General features: G+C 39.0%; 1 protein-coding gene across 1 annotated transcript in view; it reads left to right on the top strand.

Moving 5' to 3' along the window:
- The window catches only part of TM9SF2 (transmembrane 9 superfamily member 2), a 59,882-nt gene that overhangs the window by 26,053 nt on the left and 16,857 nt on the right, over positions 1-16,972 (top strand). Inside the window, exons 6-11 of the mRNA XM_004746087.3 lie at positions 723-847; positions 2,632-2,743; positions 4,405-4,484; positions 5,259-5,367; positions 12,222-12,354; positions 15,514-15,633. Coding sequence (XP_004746144.1) covers positions 723-847; positions 2,632-2,743; positions 4,405-4,484; positions 5,259-5,367; positions 12,222-12,354; positions 15,514-15,633 — 679 coding nt within the window. The remainder of the gene's footprint in view (positions 1-722; positions 848-2,631; positions 2,744-4,404; positions 4,485-5,258; positions 5,368-12,221; positions 12,355-15,513; positions 15,634-16,972) is intronic.

Here is a 16,972-nt window from a genome sequence, read left to right as displayed (position 1 = left end):
TTTTAATAAGTAGATTAGTGGAGTACCAGAAAGACTTCATTATAAGTTCATGAAATTTATATGATAAATTTAAGTCCATAAAACATTATATTGCAAAAGTCTGGTATTATAACTTTTTAAAAGGTAAATGCCTTTATGACCCTTCTTTTATATTTAAAAATAGTAGGAAAGTGAGGATGTTAATACAGAAAGTATTAAAATTATTGGGAGTATATATTAAATGTGTAATCAGGTCAGTCAGATTTAATCTCTTAATATGACTTGATGGCAGAAGTTAGCATAAGCTTGATCATGAAACTGGTTACATTGGCTAATGCTTTTGGGAAAATTGACCAGAAACACTTGAATCATTTATTGGTTTAGTCTGAAGTTATAAAACTTGCAAGGAGGAAGAGTGTTGAAATGTATAAGATTTAGCATGCTCATAACATGTAATATTTTAAAATTTATTTTCTTTTATTATAAGTGGAGAAATAGAAAATATTAGATGTGTTCTTTTTAACAGGTACCTACATTTATGTAAGAATTAAAGTATTAAAGAAACATAATTTGTACTCTGCCAGTTATTTTTGATTTATAGAGTTTAAGCTTAAATCTTAAATGTTTTTATGGGGAAGGATTAAAACTTTAAGCTCAAAATTTCCTACTTGTTGTGCCTCATTTTAAAGTTTTGTTTTGACTCCTGTATAGCCAGTTTTCTACCTTTAAGTTCTGTTCCACAGTCAGAATTCCATGAAAGAGATACATTTTACATCTTCAACCACGTTGACATCAAAATATACTATCATGTTGTTGAAACTGGGTCCATGGGAGCAAGATTAGTGGCTGCCAAACTTGAACCAAAAAGGTAACTATGCAAATAGGTCAGAAACTTAAAAACTGTAGGCGTGCCTATCCTGTTCAGTCGGAAGAGCATGTGGCTCTTGATCTTGAGGTTGGGAGTTTGAGCCCCACACTGGGTTCAGAAGTTACTTCAAGGAGGGCATATGGCTGGCACCTTGGAGCATGGAACTCTTGATCTCAGGGTCATGCGTTCAACCCCCATTTTGGGAATACAGCTTACTTAAAAAATTAAATTAAATAAAAAGAAATTAAAAAGTAAGTAAACGTCAGTGAAATTATTTCCAAAGAATAAATATTGGGGCCCAGTTAACATTTTTCTTTTATCAGTATTCTGACATATAATCTGGCATTTCAGGATTGATTTTACTAAAATTCTCTTTAGTGTGATTTGTTATTGAGTTGTGGGTTGTCCAGAGAAATCATACAGATACTTTTTTATGGTAAGTGGCCAAACCTAAGTGCCTTTTGCTTTTGTTTTTTAGTCAGGAAGTTTTGACAGCTTTTCTGTGTCAACTTGGGAGTAGAGAATGTAAGTGGTTGGGATAGTGTTTATTTTATAGTAGAAAAGCATTGCCTCTAATATTTGCAACTTGACCTCTCATCGGAGGCCCAAATGAGGTGATTCTATTTTTTTTAAGTAATCTCTGCACTCAGTGTGGGGCTCGAACTTACAACCCTGAGATCAAGAGTCCCACAATCTACTGACTGAGCCAGCCAGGCGCCTCCTCGAATGAGATGATGAATGCTATCGTTTCTAAAATCTCCACGCACTGTTAGATGCCTTTGTGTGACAAGTCATTGAAATTGGGTCTCTTCAGGTTGTCAGTATTTTTAGTATGAAAGGACCTGTCAGTTATTTGTGAGATCTTTTTTTGATTATTCCATTTTTTTTAAAATGTTCTCCCCTCGGCACCCCAACCCTGCCACTGAACTAACACTTTTCCCATGCCACTGCTGGGAAAGAAATGCATGCCTCGGTGCCTGCGTGCTTCAGCTGGTTGAGCCTGGTACTCCTGATTTCAGCTCAAGTCATGGTCTCAGGGTCATGGGATCCAGCTCTGCGTGGGGCTCCATGTTCAGCGCTGAGTCTTCAGCTTAAGATTCCCTCTCTCCCTCTCCCCCTCCTCCTGCTCTCACAGCACACACACTCTCTCTCTCTCTCAAAATAAATAAAATCTTTAAAAAAAATTTTTTTTCTCAAAAAAAAAAAAATTCTCTCCGTCTCTCGCTGCCCTTCCCCCATCTAACATGTGGTCTCTCAGAAAAAAATGCATTCCATTATAAGAGGACAGTTAATTTAAACTCCCTCAGTGTTTATTTTTGTTTGTTTGTTTTTTAAGATATTTATTTATTTATGAAGATTTATTTCAGAGAGAGCCCACTTGTGTGAAATGGGGAAGGGACAGAGGGAGAGGGAAACAGAGTCCACACTGAGTAGGGGGCCATATGTGGGATTTGATCCCAGGACCCTAACATCATAATTTGAGCCGAAATCAAGAGTTGGGTGCTTAATCAACTGACCCACCCAGGTGCCCCCTTTTTAAAGATATTTAATGCTCTTCAGGTATAGTGCTTTTAAAAGTTTGTTTCAAATTTTGAAAAATTTCTTACACATACTTGTAACTAAGTTCCTTACGCATATAAATAAATATACCATTAAATGTGACATGAGTAGTTTTGCCTTTGACTGTAGTAGCATGGTAAAATATGTACAGAATCTGTAGTCTTTAACTTCATTTTTTAAAACTGTACTTTATCAACATCTTGCCAAAATGTTTCTTCCCGCAGCTTCAAGCATACCCATATAGATAAACCAGACTGCTCTGGACCCCCCATGGATATAAGTAACAAGGCTTCTGGAGAGATCAAAATTGCCTATACTTACTCTGTTAGCTTCCAGGTGAGTTTGTTTGTATCTCTAGTATAACTCAAGAAATTGATTTTAAATTCATACTACTTAAACTAATTAAAAATATTAATGATTAACCTTGCCACATAGACAAGCTTTTAATGAGCTGATTTGGAATAGTTTGTCAGTGCACCAGGCAACATAATCGCACTCAAAACTAAGTCTCCATTTAAATGAGAAGTAGAGTAAATTGGAGAATTGAACCTGATTAAATGTTAAGTCAGAAGAGATACATAAAAGATTAAAGGTAGAAAATAGGCATAGAGAATGGTATGAAAATGTCAAAGACTTGTGTAGCAAGCATTTGGAAAAGCAACACTATTTTAAAGTCCGGATTAGTATAAACTTCAATGGAGAATTTCCTGTTAGTGGATGATTTATATAGGTTCTTAGGGAATTAAAGGGAGTGTTTTCATTAATTGAGAAGTTTCTTAGGAGGAAAGTAAAAGTTCACTTTATGAGAATCTGAGGCAATGTTTTACCTCTACATTTTTTTTTTTTTTTAAGATTATTTGAGGGGGAGGGGCACCTGAGTGGCTTAGTGGGTTAAAGCCTCTGCCTTCAGCTCGGGTCATGATCCCAGGGTCCTGGGATCGAGCCCCACGTCGGGCTCTCAGCTCAGCGGGGAGCCTGCTTCCCTTCCTCTCTCTCTGCCTGCCTCTCTGCCTACTTGTGATCTCTGTCTGTCAAATAAATAAATAAAATCTTAAAAAAACAAAAAGATAGGGCACCTGGGTGGCTCAGTGGGTTAAGCCGCTGCCTTCGGCTCAGGTCATGATCTCAGGGTCCTGGGATCGAGTCCCACATCAGGCTCTCTGCTCAGCAGGGAGCCTGCTTACTCCTCTCTCTTTGCCTGCCTCTCTGCCTACTTGTGATCTCTCTCTCTGTCAAATAAATAAATAATCTTAAAAAAAAAAAAAGATTATTTGAGGGGGAGAGAGCGCATGTGTGTGTGGAGGGAGGTAGATAGAGGGAGAGTCTTAAGGTGACTCCACACTGAGTGCGGAGCCCGACTCAGGGCTCAGTCTCACCACCCTGAGATCACAAGCAGGAGTCAGATGTTTAGCCAGCTGCACCAGCCAGGTGCCCCTCCACCTCTATTTCTAATAAACTGTTTTGGTGGTAAAGTATAGTTGTGATGTTTACTCTCCCCATATAGTCATTTTGCAAACCTAGTGCAATGAACACTATAAAATTTCTTTCTAGGTAGTAAGAGCTCATTGCAGGTGACACCTGCCAGATGCTCAGTGCGACTCTGGTGTCTCATAAGTATCAATAGATGGCATCAAAGAGAATAAAACAGGAGTTCTACCACTCAGTCTTCTGAAAGAAAATTAAAAAGTACAGCTCTGAGTTTTAATATCTAAAATAAACTTTTGTTAGTTAAAATTTAAAGCAAGACTTTAAAAAAAATACAGGTAACTAGGTACTTTTAGGAACTTTTATTATTTGTTATTGCTGAATCTCATTTTGATTTTCCAAAGACTTGAGTTAGAGCTAAACTCTGAAACTCATGACTAATCCAAATTATGATCATGAGAAATTATATTTGTTAACTGAATGGAAGGTCAAGCTATGAGTGGAAGTGTTTGGATTATTAATATACTTTGTCAGCAAATGCTTATTTAAAGAGTTTTGTTTTATCTCCTTAGGAAGATAAAAACATCAGATGGGCATCTAGATGGGACTATATTCTGGAATCTATGCCTCATACCCACATTCAGTGGTTTAGGTAAGAACACAGAGTTAATCCACTTCATGCTCTGGCTTACTCTATGTTTTGTCCCTTTGAACATATCCTTCATTCTCTAATTCTCTCTAGTTCTCCGGAAGTCTGGACTTTTGAATTGGATAGACTTGTGTTCAGTCCTGGCCAGGTCTCTGCGAATTAGGCCAGGGCACCCATTTATTCAGAGTCTGTTTCTTTATCTGGAAATACCTGCCTCATGAGAGACTGTCCCTGTGGATAGAAGGAGAATGAGTGAAACAGAACATTTGAGCACCTTACCTGAAATGGAAGAAGCCACTGCTCATGTTATGACTATTTTTATTATTATTATTATTATTATCATCATCATCATCATCAACAAAGCATGACTCAAAATTTTTATCTGGAGAGTTGTTCATGTGCCATCACTCTCCTTTTTCTGCTTTGTTGACTACCTTTTGACACTCAGTAACTTAACAGAGTAAATGTCTGTGTCATAAATTTCTTGAAGACACCGACCTTTGTTGGTCCCTGTAGCTTACAGTGTATTTATTTGGGCATAGTACTTAATCATGTGGACTACAGACAAATTCTAGTCCTCAACGGATTATGGTAAGATTATTATGATAAGTATATAAAGTTCTGTATCCACTAGAAGGACACAGAACAAAGCTCATTGAATCTGTTGGATTTTAGATCAAATTTAGATTGTGATCAATACTGTTTTAATGTTACTGAATAAATATTTTTAAAAGGAAATAAAGCTACAGATTAATCCTGAAATGTTTATTTCTGCAGCATCATGAATTCCCTGGTCATTGTCCTCTTCTTGTCTGGAATGGTGGCTATGATTATGCTACGGACACTGCATAAAGATATTGCCAGATATAATCAGATGGATTCTACAGTGAGTGAAACATTTGACCTGTTCTTTGGTCTGCTAAGGATAGTCTTTATTTTGTTCTTTGGAAAAAGTTGAAATAATGGCTTTAGACAGAATCTTTCTTCTAAAAAGTTACCTTGAATTCACCTTTTCAAATAAGAAAATGATCCTTAAGAATTGGTGTTCTCTAGCAGTGTCGCGCTCCAGCACTCAGAGCTGCACTGCTGACGGCCCCGTCTGTGTTGGTGGACTGGGGCAGAGTGGGTATAGGCACACAGCTCCAGGTCTGTCCCTGTTCTCACGTACGTGCTGTCAACTCTCAGATTTTCCATTCCCAGCCTGCACCCAGCTTGTGAAACAGCAAAGTTGAGTGGAATAACTCCCAAGCAATTTTTGTGTGTGTTTAACGTTTTTAAAATTAATTTTCACTGAATTTTATGATTTCAACCTTTTGATATATTCAAAGTAATTTAATGACCCAATCTCATTTATTCTCAAAACACTTCTTACATAATGTTATATACCTTTCATATTTTTTTATTGTGTAGCAGCTCTTTAATAAAATTCCACAAGAATTCCTAGTGACTTGTAATGGATACAAAACACTCAGATTTCATTGCTTTCTTTTCCCCAACTTCTTAGCCTTTTCCCCATAATTTTTCTATCCTAATTGGAAAAAGAATATATTTATGTTTATAAGCTTTTAAGCATTTTATGCTGCAGTCTCTTTTCCAATATTTTTACTGATTATTTTATTAAATATTTTATTAAAATAATTTCAAAATACTCTTCATAATTGGCAATTTCAAATGATCGATGAGGTAGTGGTATTTTCTCCTTTATTTGTACCAAGGTGCTGTGGGAGCTGAGAGGCCGTGGCACCCCTGCTTCCTCTCTTGCTCCCATTCTTTTTCCTTCCCTGACTGTAGTGGTCCGAGCAAGTCTGTTCAGGCATAATTTAGGTCATTGACTCCTGACCACAGCCTCTAGTGGCTTCCCATTTCATTCATAGTGAAAACCAGTCTTTTTTTTAAGATTTTATTTATTTTTTCATGAGAGACAGAAAGAGAGAGAGAGAGGCAGAGGGAGAAGCAGGCTCTCGCTGAGCTGGGAGCCTGATGTGGGACTCGATGCCAGGACCCTGGGATCATGACCTGGGCGGAAGGCAGACACTCAACGACTGAGCAACCCAGGTGCCCGAAAGCCAGCATTTTTACAATGATCTGTAGGCCCTGTAGTGCCCCCTTGGAGCTCTGCTCCAGCCATACTGGCCTCCTTGCTGTTCCTCAGACGTGTCAGGCATGTTCTCACACCTCCGGCCTTTACACTTGCTTTTCTCCACCTCACATGTTACTTACTCCCTCATGTATTTACATGGCTCCCTGACCTACTCAGTCATTACTGAAATAGGATCTTCCCAGTGAGACCCTCCTGACCATCAGATTAAAATTACACCTCCATGGCCCCATACACATTTATACCTTCTAAGTTTTCTCTGGAGCACTTACCATCGTCTAATGTACTCTATATTTTACTTACTTATTTCATTAATTATCTGGCTTCCCAGTATGAATACATATTCAAGAGGGATTTTTCTGTTTTACTCACTGTAGTATCTCTGGTGTTTTAAACAGTGCTGTGCCTTTATAGTTGGTGCTCAGTAAATGTTTGTTGAATGAATGGGTGGATGAGTCATTCTTTGATGTACTAGCCTCCTTGATGCATTGCCGGGCTCATGATAGGTATAAAGGTATCCAAGGATTATCTTCCAACTCTAACCTACCCCCTGCAAAAGTGAGCTGAGACCAGAGCAGGAAGCAATGCAGGCACAAGAGGATGGAGTTTTCCTTTGAGTCAGTCCTTACATAAAGTGTCTAACCAACTGGGAGACTAAACCTTGGGTCAGTACAAGGGAATTAACCTGTCTCCTCCTGTATTAAGCATGGATTTTTGAAGGGGAGAAAAATGATTCTAGGTTAGTAAGTGCCTTCTGATTCTTGTCAGAAACAAGTAGAAAATCCTTTGAGGTAAAGTCTCCCAAATTTAGGTTTGTAGAATTCCCCCAATTGGCGCCTGGGTGGCCCAGTCGGTTGAGCATCTGACTCTTGATTTTGGTTCGGGTCATGATCTCAGGGTCATGAGGTCGAGCCTCATGTTGGGCTCTGTGCTTGGCGGGGAGTCTGCTTTCCCAAGTCTGTTTCTTCCTCTTCCCTCAAACCACCCCCCTTCTCTATAATAAATAAATCAATCTTAAAAAGTGATCTATTAGAAATGCACAAAAATCTACATTAAACAACAAGTTTAGAACCCCCCACCTCGAAGATTTCAGATACTACCAACTCTTAACTACAGAGTATAAATGAGTATAAAGTGTTTGAAAAAATAAGAGGAATATTTAGACAAAGGAAACACAGTATGTCCCAAGCAGAAGAAATAAAAAGAAATCCACATCTAAATCAACCGTGACAAAACCATAGAACAACAGAGGAAAAAAGATCTTAGAATCAGCCAGAGGCAGGGGGAAACAATTAAAAGAAAAGCAATTAAATTGGAAATGGAAGCTCAGAGATAAAACATCTTTAATCAGTCAGAGGTACTAACTGTTTACATGGAATCATGTACCCAGAGAAGGTATCTTTCAAGAATAAGGGTGAAAGACCTTTTTCAGGTGCACAGAAGTAGTGCACCACAGACCATTACTGAGGGAATAGCCGTAGAAGTAAACGTGAGCAGCGAATCAGTCAATCCATTGATCGATCAGACCCGAAGAAATTTTTATAGAAGTACTTCAGCAGAAAATAAATAAATAAAAACCAATCCTAAAGAGATATTTAGCAAGATGGGTGAACAAAAAGATTCCAAGTAAACATTTTCTGTTTATAATAATAGTCTAAATTTGGAGATAGCGAAAGTGTGTCAGCAGAGAAAAAACAAATTTGATGTATAGTATTGGATGAAGTGGGTGGCCATCTGGTTAAAAAATAAAGTAGATTCCAACCTTATTCCTTATGTTAAATGAAAATGTAAAACTATAAAATACTGGAACACATGAGAAGTTATTTTTAAATCTTGGAGAAGGCTAGAATTTTTTAAGTACCACAGAGAGCCAGAAGTTATAAAGGAAATGATTGCTCTAGGATTACATGTTTAAAAAATTTGAATAGGAAGAAATACCATTAAAAAGTCAAATAGGAAAATACTTAACACATGTCACAGACAAAAAGTTAATTCCTCATAAATAAAGAAGTCTAAAATCGTTATGAAAACAATCAGCAGCCCCGTAAGAAGCGAGGCATGGCACATGAAAAGAGAGTCCATTAAAAGTAAACACAAGGGACACCTGGGTGGCTCAGACAGTTAAGCATCTGCCTTTTTCTCAGGTCATGATCTCAGGGTCTTGGGATCCAGGATCAAGTCCTGCATCAGGCTGCTTGCTTGGCGGGGGGCCTGCTTTTCCCTCTTCCTGCAGCTCTGCCTCTTGTGTGCACCTGTGCTCTCTCTCTCACTCTCTCTGACAAATAAATAAAATCTTCAAAAAAAAAAAAAAAAACCACACAGATGGTTCTTAAACATAGGAAAAGTTGTAGCATCATTCATAATAAGAGAAATGCAAAATAAAACTGCAGTGCAAGGTCGTTTGCTCCTCTGGCACCCTGGCAGAAATTAAAGTGTTTGATCATGTGTTGGCGATTGAGGACATGAGCACTTTGATACATAGTTTATGAGAATGTAAATTGGTGTAACTTACGAAAGCCACTTTGGCAGTATTCATTTACAATATAAATAGTTTGACCCAACAATTCAGTTCTTAGAAACTAACTTGGATGCAAAGGTTTTTATTACTATTGCTATTTTTTATTTTAAAACGATATTATTCCTTATAATAACTATAAAGATTTTAAAGAAACACAAATACTCATTAATAGGGGACTGATTTTATCAATTATAGAATGTCCTTGCAGTAGAATACTGTGTAATCATTAAAAAGAATGAGGTAATTCTATATCTACAAAAGTGGAAGCAGTTCCATGATACTATTAGACTAAAACAGCAAGGTGTGAAATAATGCATATAATATGCTACCATTCATGCAAAATGAGAGAAGGTATTCATGCATTTCCTTATGTATAAGTAGAGTATCTCTGCAAGGATAATAAGAAACTAGTCACATTTGTTTTCTCCAAAGAAGGGGGACTTGGCCCTTTATGGGAAACTTAGTTTTCACTTAACTCTGAAATTTTTACTGCTTTTTCAGTAAAAAAAATAAAAATAAAAAAAAGTAATCAGAAATGTCTCTCGTCTGTAATACTATGCCACCTAAAAGAAGAGGTGAATGTACTTTTTCCCCCTCATACTTTTTATGTAAACATTCACAGAAGCACAGAGATTAGTATACCTATCACTGTGATCAAACAGTTCTCAGCTCATGTTTAGTCTTTTTTAGAATCCCACCAGCTCCTCTCTTTCACTTATTTTGAAGCCAGGCCCTAATATAATTTTATTTTATCCATTTAGAGCCCATGTACTTTTTTTTTTTTTAAGATTTTATTTATTTATTTGACAGAGAGATATAGCAAGAGAGGGAACACAAGCAGAGGAGTGGGAGAGGGAGAAGCATGCTTCCCACTGAGCAGGGAGCCCGATGCAGGGTTTGATCCCAGGACCCTGGGATCATGACCTGAGCTGAAGGCAGTCACTTAACCAGCTGAGCCACCCAAGCCCCTCAGAACCCATGTACTTTTTTTTTTTTTAATTCCTTTTCAGCATAATAGTATTCATTATTTTTGCACCACACCCAGTGCTCCATGCAATCCGTGCCCTTTCTAATACGTACCACCTCGTTCCCCCAACCTCCCACCCCCCCACCCCTTCAAAATCCTCAGATTGTTTTTCAGAGTCCATAGTCTCTCATGGTTCACCTCCCCTTCCAATTTCCCTCAACTCCATTCTCCTCTCCATGCTATTTGTTATGCTCCACAAATAAGTGAAACCATATGATAATTGACTCTCCCTGCTTGACTTATTTCACTCAGCATAATCTCTTCCAGTCCCGTCCATGTTACTACAGAAGTTGAGTATTCATCTTTTCTGATGGAGGCATAATACTCCGTAGTGTATATGGACCACATCTTCCTTATCCATTCGTCCATTGAAGGGCATCTTGGTTCTTTCCACAGTTTGGTGACCGTGGCCATTGCTGCTATAAACATTGGGGTACAGTTGGCCCTTCTTTTCATTACATCTGTATCTTTGGGGTAAATACCCAGTAATGCAATTGCAGGGTCATAGGGAAGCTCTATTTTTAATTTCTTGAGGAATCTCCACACCGTTCTCCAAAGTGGCTGTACCAACTTGCATTCCCACCAACAGTGTAAGAGGAGAACCCATGTACTTTTAATAAAATTTCAATTTTGTACATTCCTCAAAAATGACCAAGTAGAGTATAATTCTCTGGTGTATATGGAAGTATTTTGATTTTTACTGTTGTCTTATATTACCATTGTAAGAACAGGATAAGTACCTGTATAAAAGTTTCCATGTTTCAAATTTCAGTTGATTTATATTTACTAAAAAATACATTATCAATAGCATTGTCTGCTGCTCACAAAGATAGAAGTTTGGGAACTTGGGGTAGAGATGCATCCTGAGGAAATGTTGAGAAATGAGGCTGAAAAAGTAACAGGGCCCAGAGTTTGAAGGACTTGTAAGCAGCATTTGAAGGTCACAGGGAAACTCCTAAAGAATTTGAAACAGCACCGCATAGCCACGTTTGTGATGTAGAAAATCACTTTGAATGTTATGTGAAAATCATTCAGAGCGGGGCAAGATTGAAGGTACAGAAACCAGTCCAGAGGTGGTTATGGGATTCCCAGAGATAGGATGGTGGCAGGAAAGAAAAAAGGAGCTGGACAGACAGATACAGTGGGTAGTTTAGAAGGTGGGATGAAATACTGATGGCCTGGTTGACTGTGGAGAAGGTGGAAGAGGGAAAGAGAACAAATGACCCAGTGTTTTGGTCCAAAACACCCAGTTGGTTAAGGGACCCTGCTGGATGCCGTATTGAGAAGTAGCAGAATAGAAGCAAGGGCAGGAACTCAGAGGTCAGTGTGGCGTATATTGCGGTAGCCAGCTAAGAGGTGATGACCTGAACCGAGGGCTAGTGTTGGGTTTTGCTGAAATATTTTGGAGGCAGAGCTGAAGATTTGTTTAAGGACTATATTCAAGGTGTGAAAAAAAGGAAGGAATGAAGCAGGATTCCAAGGTTTGGGGAACAAGATGGAGCTTTTACCACTAGGTGACCAGGGGTAGGGGCTGTTGCTGCAGAAGGAGTATAGGTAGGGAGATGGAATCCATTCAGTTGTGGATAATTCAGTTCAGGATGCTTATTACACAACCAGGTGGAATTGTGTATGTGTGTCTAGCGATCCGGGGAGCAGTTAGGGCTGGTGGCAGACTTACTCATATGCTCATAGCTAAGTCTACTCTACCCAGCAAAGTAGCTGTGAAACCTAATACCGTTCACTCATTTTGGAGATTAGTAAATGTAGACTAAGAAGGGTAGGGTATGAGTAAAAATTAAGTCGAGTTGGATCATAAAACTTGACTAGAACTAAGTATCACATGGTTTTGTTTATCTTTTTGAGGTTTCTCGATATATTCTTATAGACCTTAACATACAACGTTTTTTTAAAAGCAATTCAGAAAAACTATACTATACCTCTAGGAGGCAAACTTCATAAAACTTTGGATTTGGAATAAATACTAACATTTGTTAAGTTTAAAAAAAAATTCTGTATCACCATATTCACCAGTGAACAAACTGTCTAGCTGTCCTGGTGATACCACATGTCAATTAAACAACTTCATTCCCTTTTTAGGAGGATGCCCAGGAAGAATTTGGCTGGAAACTAGTTCATGGTGATATATTCCGTCCTCCAAGGAAAGGGATGCTGCTCTCAGTCTTTCTTGGATCGGGAACACAGATTTTAATTATGACTTTTGTGACTCTATGTAAGTATTCAGTGAGAATTAAAAAGTAGAAAATACTTTTTCTAAATAATATTTGAGAACCAGTTTTCTGGGACACCTGGGTGACTCATTTGGTTAAGCATCCAACTCTTGATTTCAGCTCAGGTCATGGTCTCCCTCTGTCCCTCCCCCTGCTTGCGCACTCAAGCATTCTCTCTCTAAAATAAATAGGTAAAATCTTAAAAAAACAAAAAACACAGAAACCAGTTTTCCTAAGTATAACTAGGCCAGATTGTTTCTAAGAGTCCTTTTGGCTTTTAAAGCACTTTTAAGAGTGCTTTGGCTGTACGTTACTTGGAGGCAGGGTTGGCTGTGCCAGTAAACGGACTTCATATCACCCTTACGGCTACATAGAGACCAAGCCTTTATCATGGATTTGGAGCCAAAGATGATGAGGTACCTGAAGGCCATCTGGGTCTGAGTCTGGGTGGCTTGGAACCAAGGTCATGCAGGTTGACTCTGCCACCCCACCAGGAGCAGTATGATTAGAATTCCAAGGTGTTTTTGGCTTCCACTGAGAAAAAAAGGAGAAGAGGGAATGGGACAGGAAGCTTTTTGTAGACCTTCCTCATCATGGAAGGATTTAGGAAGCAAGACCTTTCTTTCACTAGCAAGGATCAGGAGAGATCTTCCTACACACACACACAGGGGTCAGGGGAGATCTTCCCACACACACACATGTGCGCGCCACACACACACCTCTCCTCTCTGTGCCCCCTGAAAATCTTCAGAAATGCTGTTGGGCGCCTGGGTGGCTCAGTGGGTTAAGCCACTGCCTTCGGCTCAGGTCATGATCTCAGGGTCCTGAGATCGAGTCCCGCATCGGTCTCTCTGCTCAGCAGGGAGCCTGCTTCCCTCTCTCTCTCTCTCTCTCTCTGCCTGCCTCTCCATCTACTTGTGATTTCTCTCTGTCAAATAAATAAATAAAATCTTTAAAAAAAAAAAAAAGAAATGCTGTTAATTAAATTTTTGTCAGTTAAGACAACTTTTTTTTAATAGCCCCTCCTCCGCCCTTAGAGTTATAGATCAGCCACAGGAGTGGTTCTGAGGCTGCTGTATGGGAATACACTATTTCTGCAGTTTTCCTAATTGTAAGAGAAAAAAAGGTTTATGAATAGGGTTTTCTGAAATTTGCTTTGATTTTCCTTATGTTTCCTTAGTTGGTGCCTTCTGATGAACAGTAATGAATGAATTATTGCTGGAAGAATTCAGAAATCCCTGACCCTTTAATAATTTTTTAATGAACATTTGTTCTTATGTTTGATTGCATATTAAATATGTAATACTAAAGTCATTTTACATTAGTAAAATTTTCCACATTTTTATGATGGAACTATATAAATGCTTTATAAAGAGGCTTCTCACTTCCAAATGTTGGGCACCTGAATAAGTTTGAGAACCACTGAGTTACACTTCTAGGCTTACTTTAAAGACTAATCTGACAATTAACTGGAACATGTATCTTTATCTGCTTAGGTAGGAAGATGCAGCTGTGGTGAGTAGGCCTAGAATTCTTAAGTATTATGCGGAACCAGGTAGGCTGGGAGAAGGCATCATGACAGAGGTTTGGACACAGCAGGAGGATGGCATGAAGGCATTAGATCCCCAGAGACCTGGGTAGAGCTGGAGCAGAGTGGATGCTTCAGGATGAAATTCTGCTTGAAGATTTTGTTGGGAGCTGCCTTCTGTCATCATCTGGTTCTTGTTGGGGTCTGCTAGAAAGTGAATTCATGAGGAAGGAAGGTTTCAGAGAGCCTAGGGAACATTTTCTCTAAATGCTCAAATATGAACTTTCTCCTTCAGTACAGTCCAGTTCTCAGTTCTGGGGAGAATAAAGGGATACACTTTGGTTGAAATTCTGATAGGTCTTCTAAAGTTACCCTGGTTGGTTTCCTACTTCTGAGGTTCTTTCTCGCCCCTCAGTTGGTGCCGATCAGGTGTGCGTGGGTATGTGCTTGATTGTGTACACCTCGGAAACACTGGGAACTTCCTTGGTCCTGGGATTAGAATGCCACTTAGATTTCTTTCTGAGCAAAGTCATGACTTCTGAATCCCAGCTTAAAGCCAGGAATCACTACAAATAATAAGATAGCATTTTTATTCTTATTAGTCAGGTGGGTTATATAAGGAAGAACAAATAAAACCAACCAACTAAAGAAAGGTAGAAACCAGAATTTCCCCCAGATCATTGACCAAGTCCTTTATTAACTTGTGTTCAGAAAGCTAATGGTACTATGAAATCTTTGTTCTCTTGTTTTATTCATTGATTAGATTCGGTCTTTTGTGTCTGAATGTTACAAGGTATTTTTCACCCCAGAGGACCCAGTATTATTATTATTTTAGATTTTATTTATTTGAGAGAGTGAGCGAGAGAGCGAGCTCAAGCAGAGGGAGAGGGAGAAGCAGACTCCTTGCTGAGTAGGGAGCCATATTCGGGGGTTGATCCTGGGACTCCAGGATCTGAGCCAAAGGCAGACACTTAACCAACTGAGCTACCCAGGCACTGACACTCCCAGTATTATTTTAAAGGGAACAAATTGGGACTATTTCATGGTGAGACTATCTTTATTCATATCAATTTTTAAAAGCTATATTTGACAGGGCACTTGGGTAACTCAGTTGGGTTAGGCATCCAACTCCTGGTTTCAACTCAGGTCATGATCTCAGGGTAATGGAATCGAGCCCAGATCAACTCTGCTCAGCACGGGGTCTGCTTGAGACTCTCCCCCACCCCCAGCTTCTCTCCCCTCATCTCCTTCTGGCCCTCCCTAACTCATGCTCTTTCCCCCCACCCCTTCTCTCTCTCTCTAAAAAAATAAATCTTAAAAAAAAAAAAGCAAGCTATACTTGACTCGGAAGAGCTGAAAGCACTCATGAGTATCCAGTCAGCCTTCCCTGATAATAGGAAAGTTGGGGTCTTACGGACCTTAACAAGAAATATCCAAAGTAGAGTTTGCTTTCTTTATTACTCCGTTAATGAAGTACCTTAAAATATTGCTACACTTTAGTGTGGCCGTATGGTAAGACAGTGTATTCATGAAATTGTATTTGGTTTCTTGTTTAAAAAATGAAAGGGGTCTCCTATCACTTCAGAAAGGAAACAGTAATAAAATGCATAACTTAAAATCACTTATTTTTCAGTTTTTGCTTGCCTGGGATTTTTGTCACCTGCCAACAGAGGAGCACTGATGACTTGTGCTGTGGTCCTGTGGGTGCTTCTGGGCACTCCTGCAGGCTATGTCGCTGCCAGATTTTATAAGTGTAAGTAAGAGCCACCCTGACTGTCGGGTCAGGAATCTTACCTGCGCCGTCACTACACCTGAGTCTAGGTGTCCAGTAGGTGATTTTCTTAAAATAATATGTATTATAGGTACATATCTTTATGTAAAAGAAGCTTGTGGTATGGATGACCATCCCTAGATTTTATTTGTTAAAAAATGTTTATACAATGAGGTAAGCAAATTTAGGCGCTGCTTATCCATCATCTCTTCTGTTCTTTTATGTTTAAGTTTTGACATAAAGACGTTTGAACAACTTAGATTTGCTACATACATAGAAATGTATATAGACTAATAAAGGAAGATAATATACTTACGAGTATCACTGGTTTATTAGCTAAAATAAGTAATGTATATAGTAATACCTTTCTTAAGAGAGGTCATGCTATAGAACCCTGACATAATTTAATTTGCTTTTATAATTAGTTGCAACCTCTTGTATTCTTGCTTTCTAAACGTAAAATAAAGTTCAATGGAAAAAGCATCAGGACCACAGGGTAAGGATGGGATATAACTAGATGACTTGGAAAGCAATTTTGCCAGGGTCAGTAAATGCCCGCATTTGCTATGGAATCCTGAGTCTGTTGAGATGATCTCCTAGGTAATCTGTAATTTAAAGTGACAGAGAGGAGGTAAAAAACTCATGCTCTGAAAACTGTAAGACATTAATGAAAGAAATTGAAGACACAAACAAATGGAAAGATATATTGTCGCTCTCGACCCGCAAGAACGACCCGCAGACGAGGTTGAGTGGCAAACTTCTTTATTCAGTCTTCAGCCCCGGGACCCCGAACATCGATTACAGCCCCAAGTTATAGGATACAGTGGATAGAAAGTAACCAATCACCACATAACACAACTACTATAACATCCAATCAGAAGGGATACAGATGACTTCAATCCAGATCATGCGGGGAGCTCGTGCCTACTGACGTGAGCCCCTGAAACTTATTGTTCACTCTGTTTTTGTGCCGTTCCCATGTGCCGTTCCCATGGTCCCTGGTTAATCTTATACTAGTCCCGATACTTCAGTACAGGTTGTGCGTTCCCTGGAGCGCTCCCACATAAACATTCATCTGCCCTTCTCCTCAAGCCTCGCCTAGTACGTGACTCCCAGCTTCTGCTGCATGGCTCTCCACATTATATACCATACTCATGGATTAGAAGAATTAATATCATTAAAATGTCCATCCGACCCAAAGCAGTCTACTGATTCAGTGCAGTCCTTATCAAAATACTGATAGTATTTTTCACAGAACTAGAACAAAGAAACCTAAAGTATATGGAGTCAAAAAAGACCCTGAATAGCCAAAGCAATCTGG

The sequence above is a fragment of the Mustela putorius genome, unplaced genomic scaffold, assembly GCF_011764305.1.
Source record: "Mustela putorius furo isolate JIRA1106 unplaced genomic scaffold, ASM1176430v1.1 tig00000551_pilon_pilon_pilon, whole genome shotgun sequence".
In the NCBI taxonomy this organism is placed as follows: Eukaryota; Metazoa; Chordata; class Mammalia; order Carnivora; family Mustelidae; genus Mustela; species Mustela putorius.
This window is presented reverse-complemented; position numbering and strand designations above follow the sequence as displayed.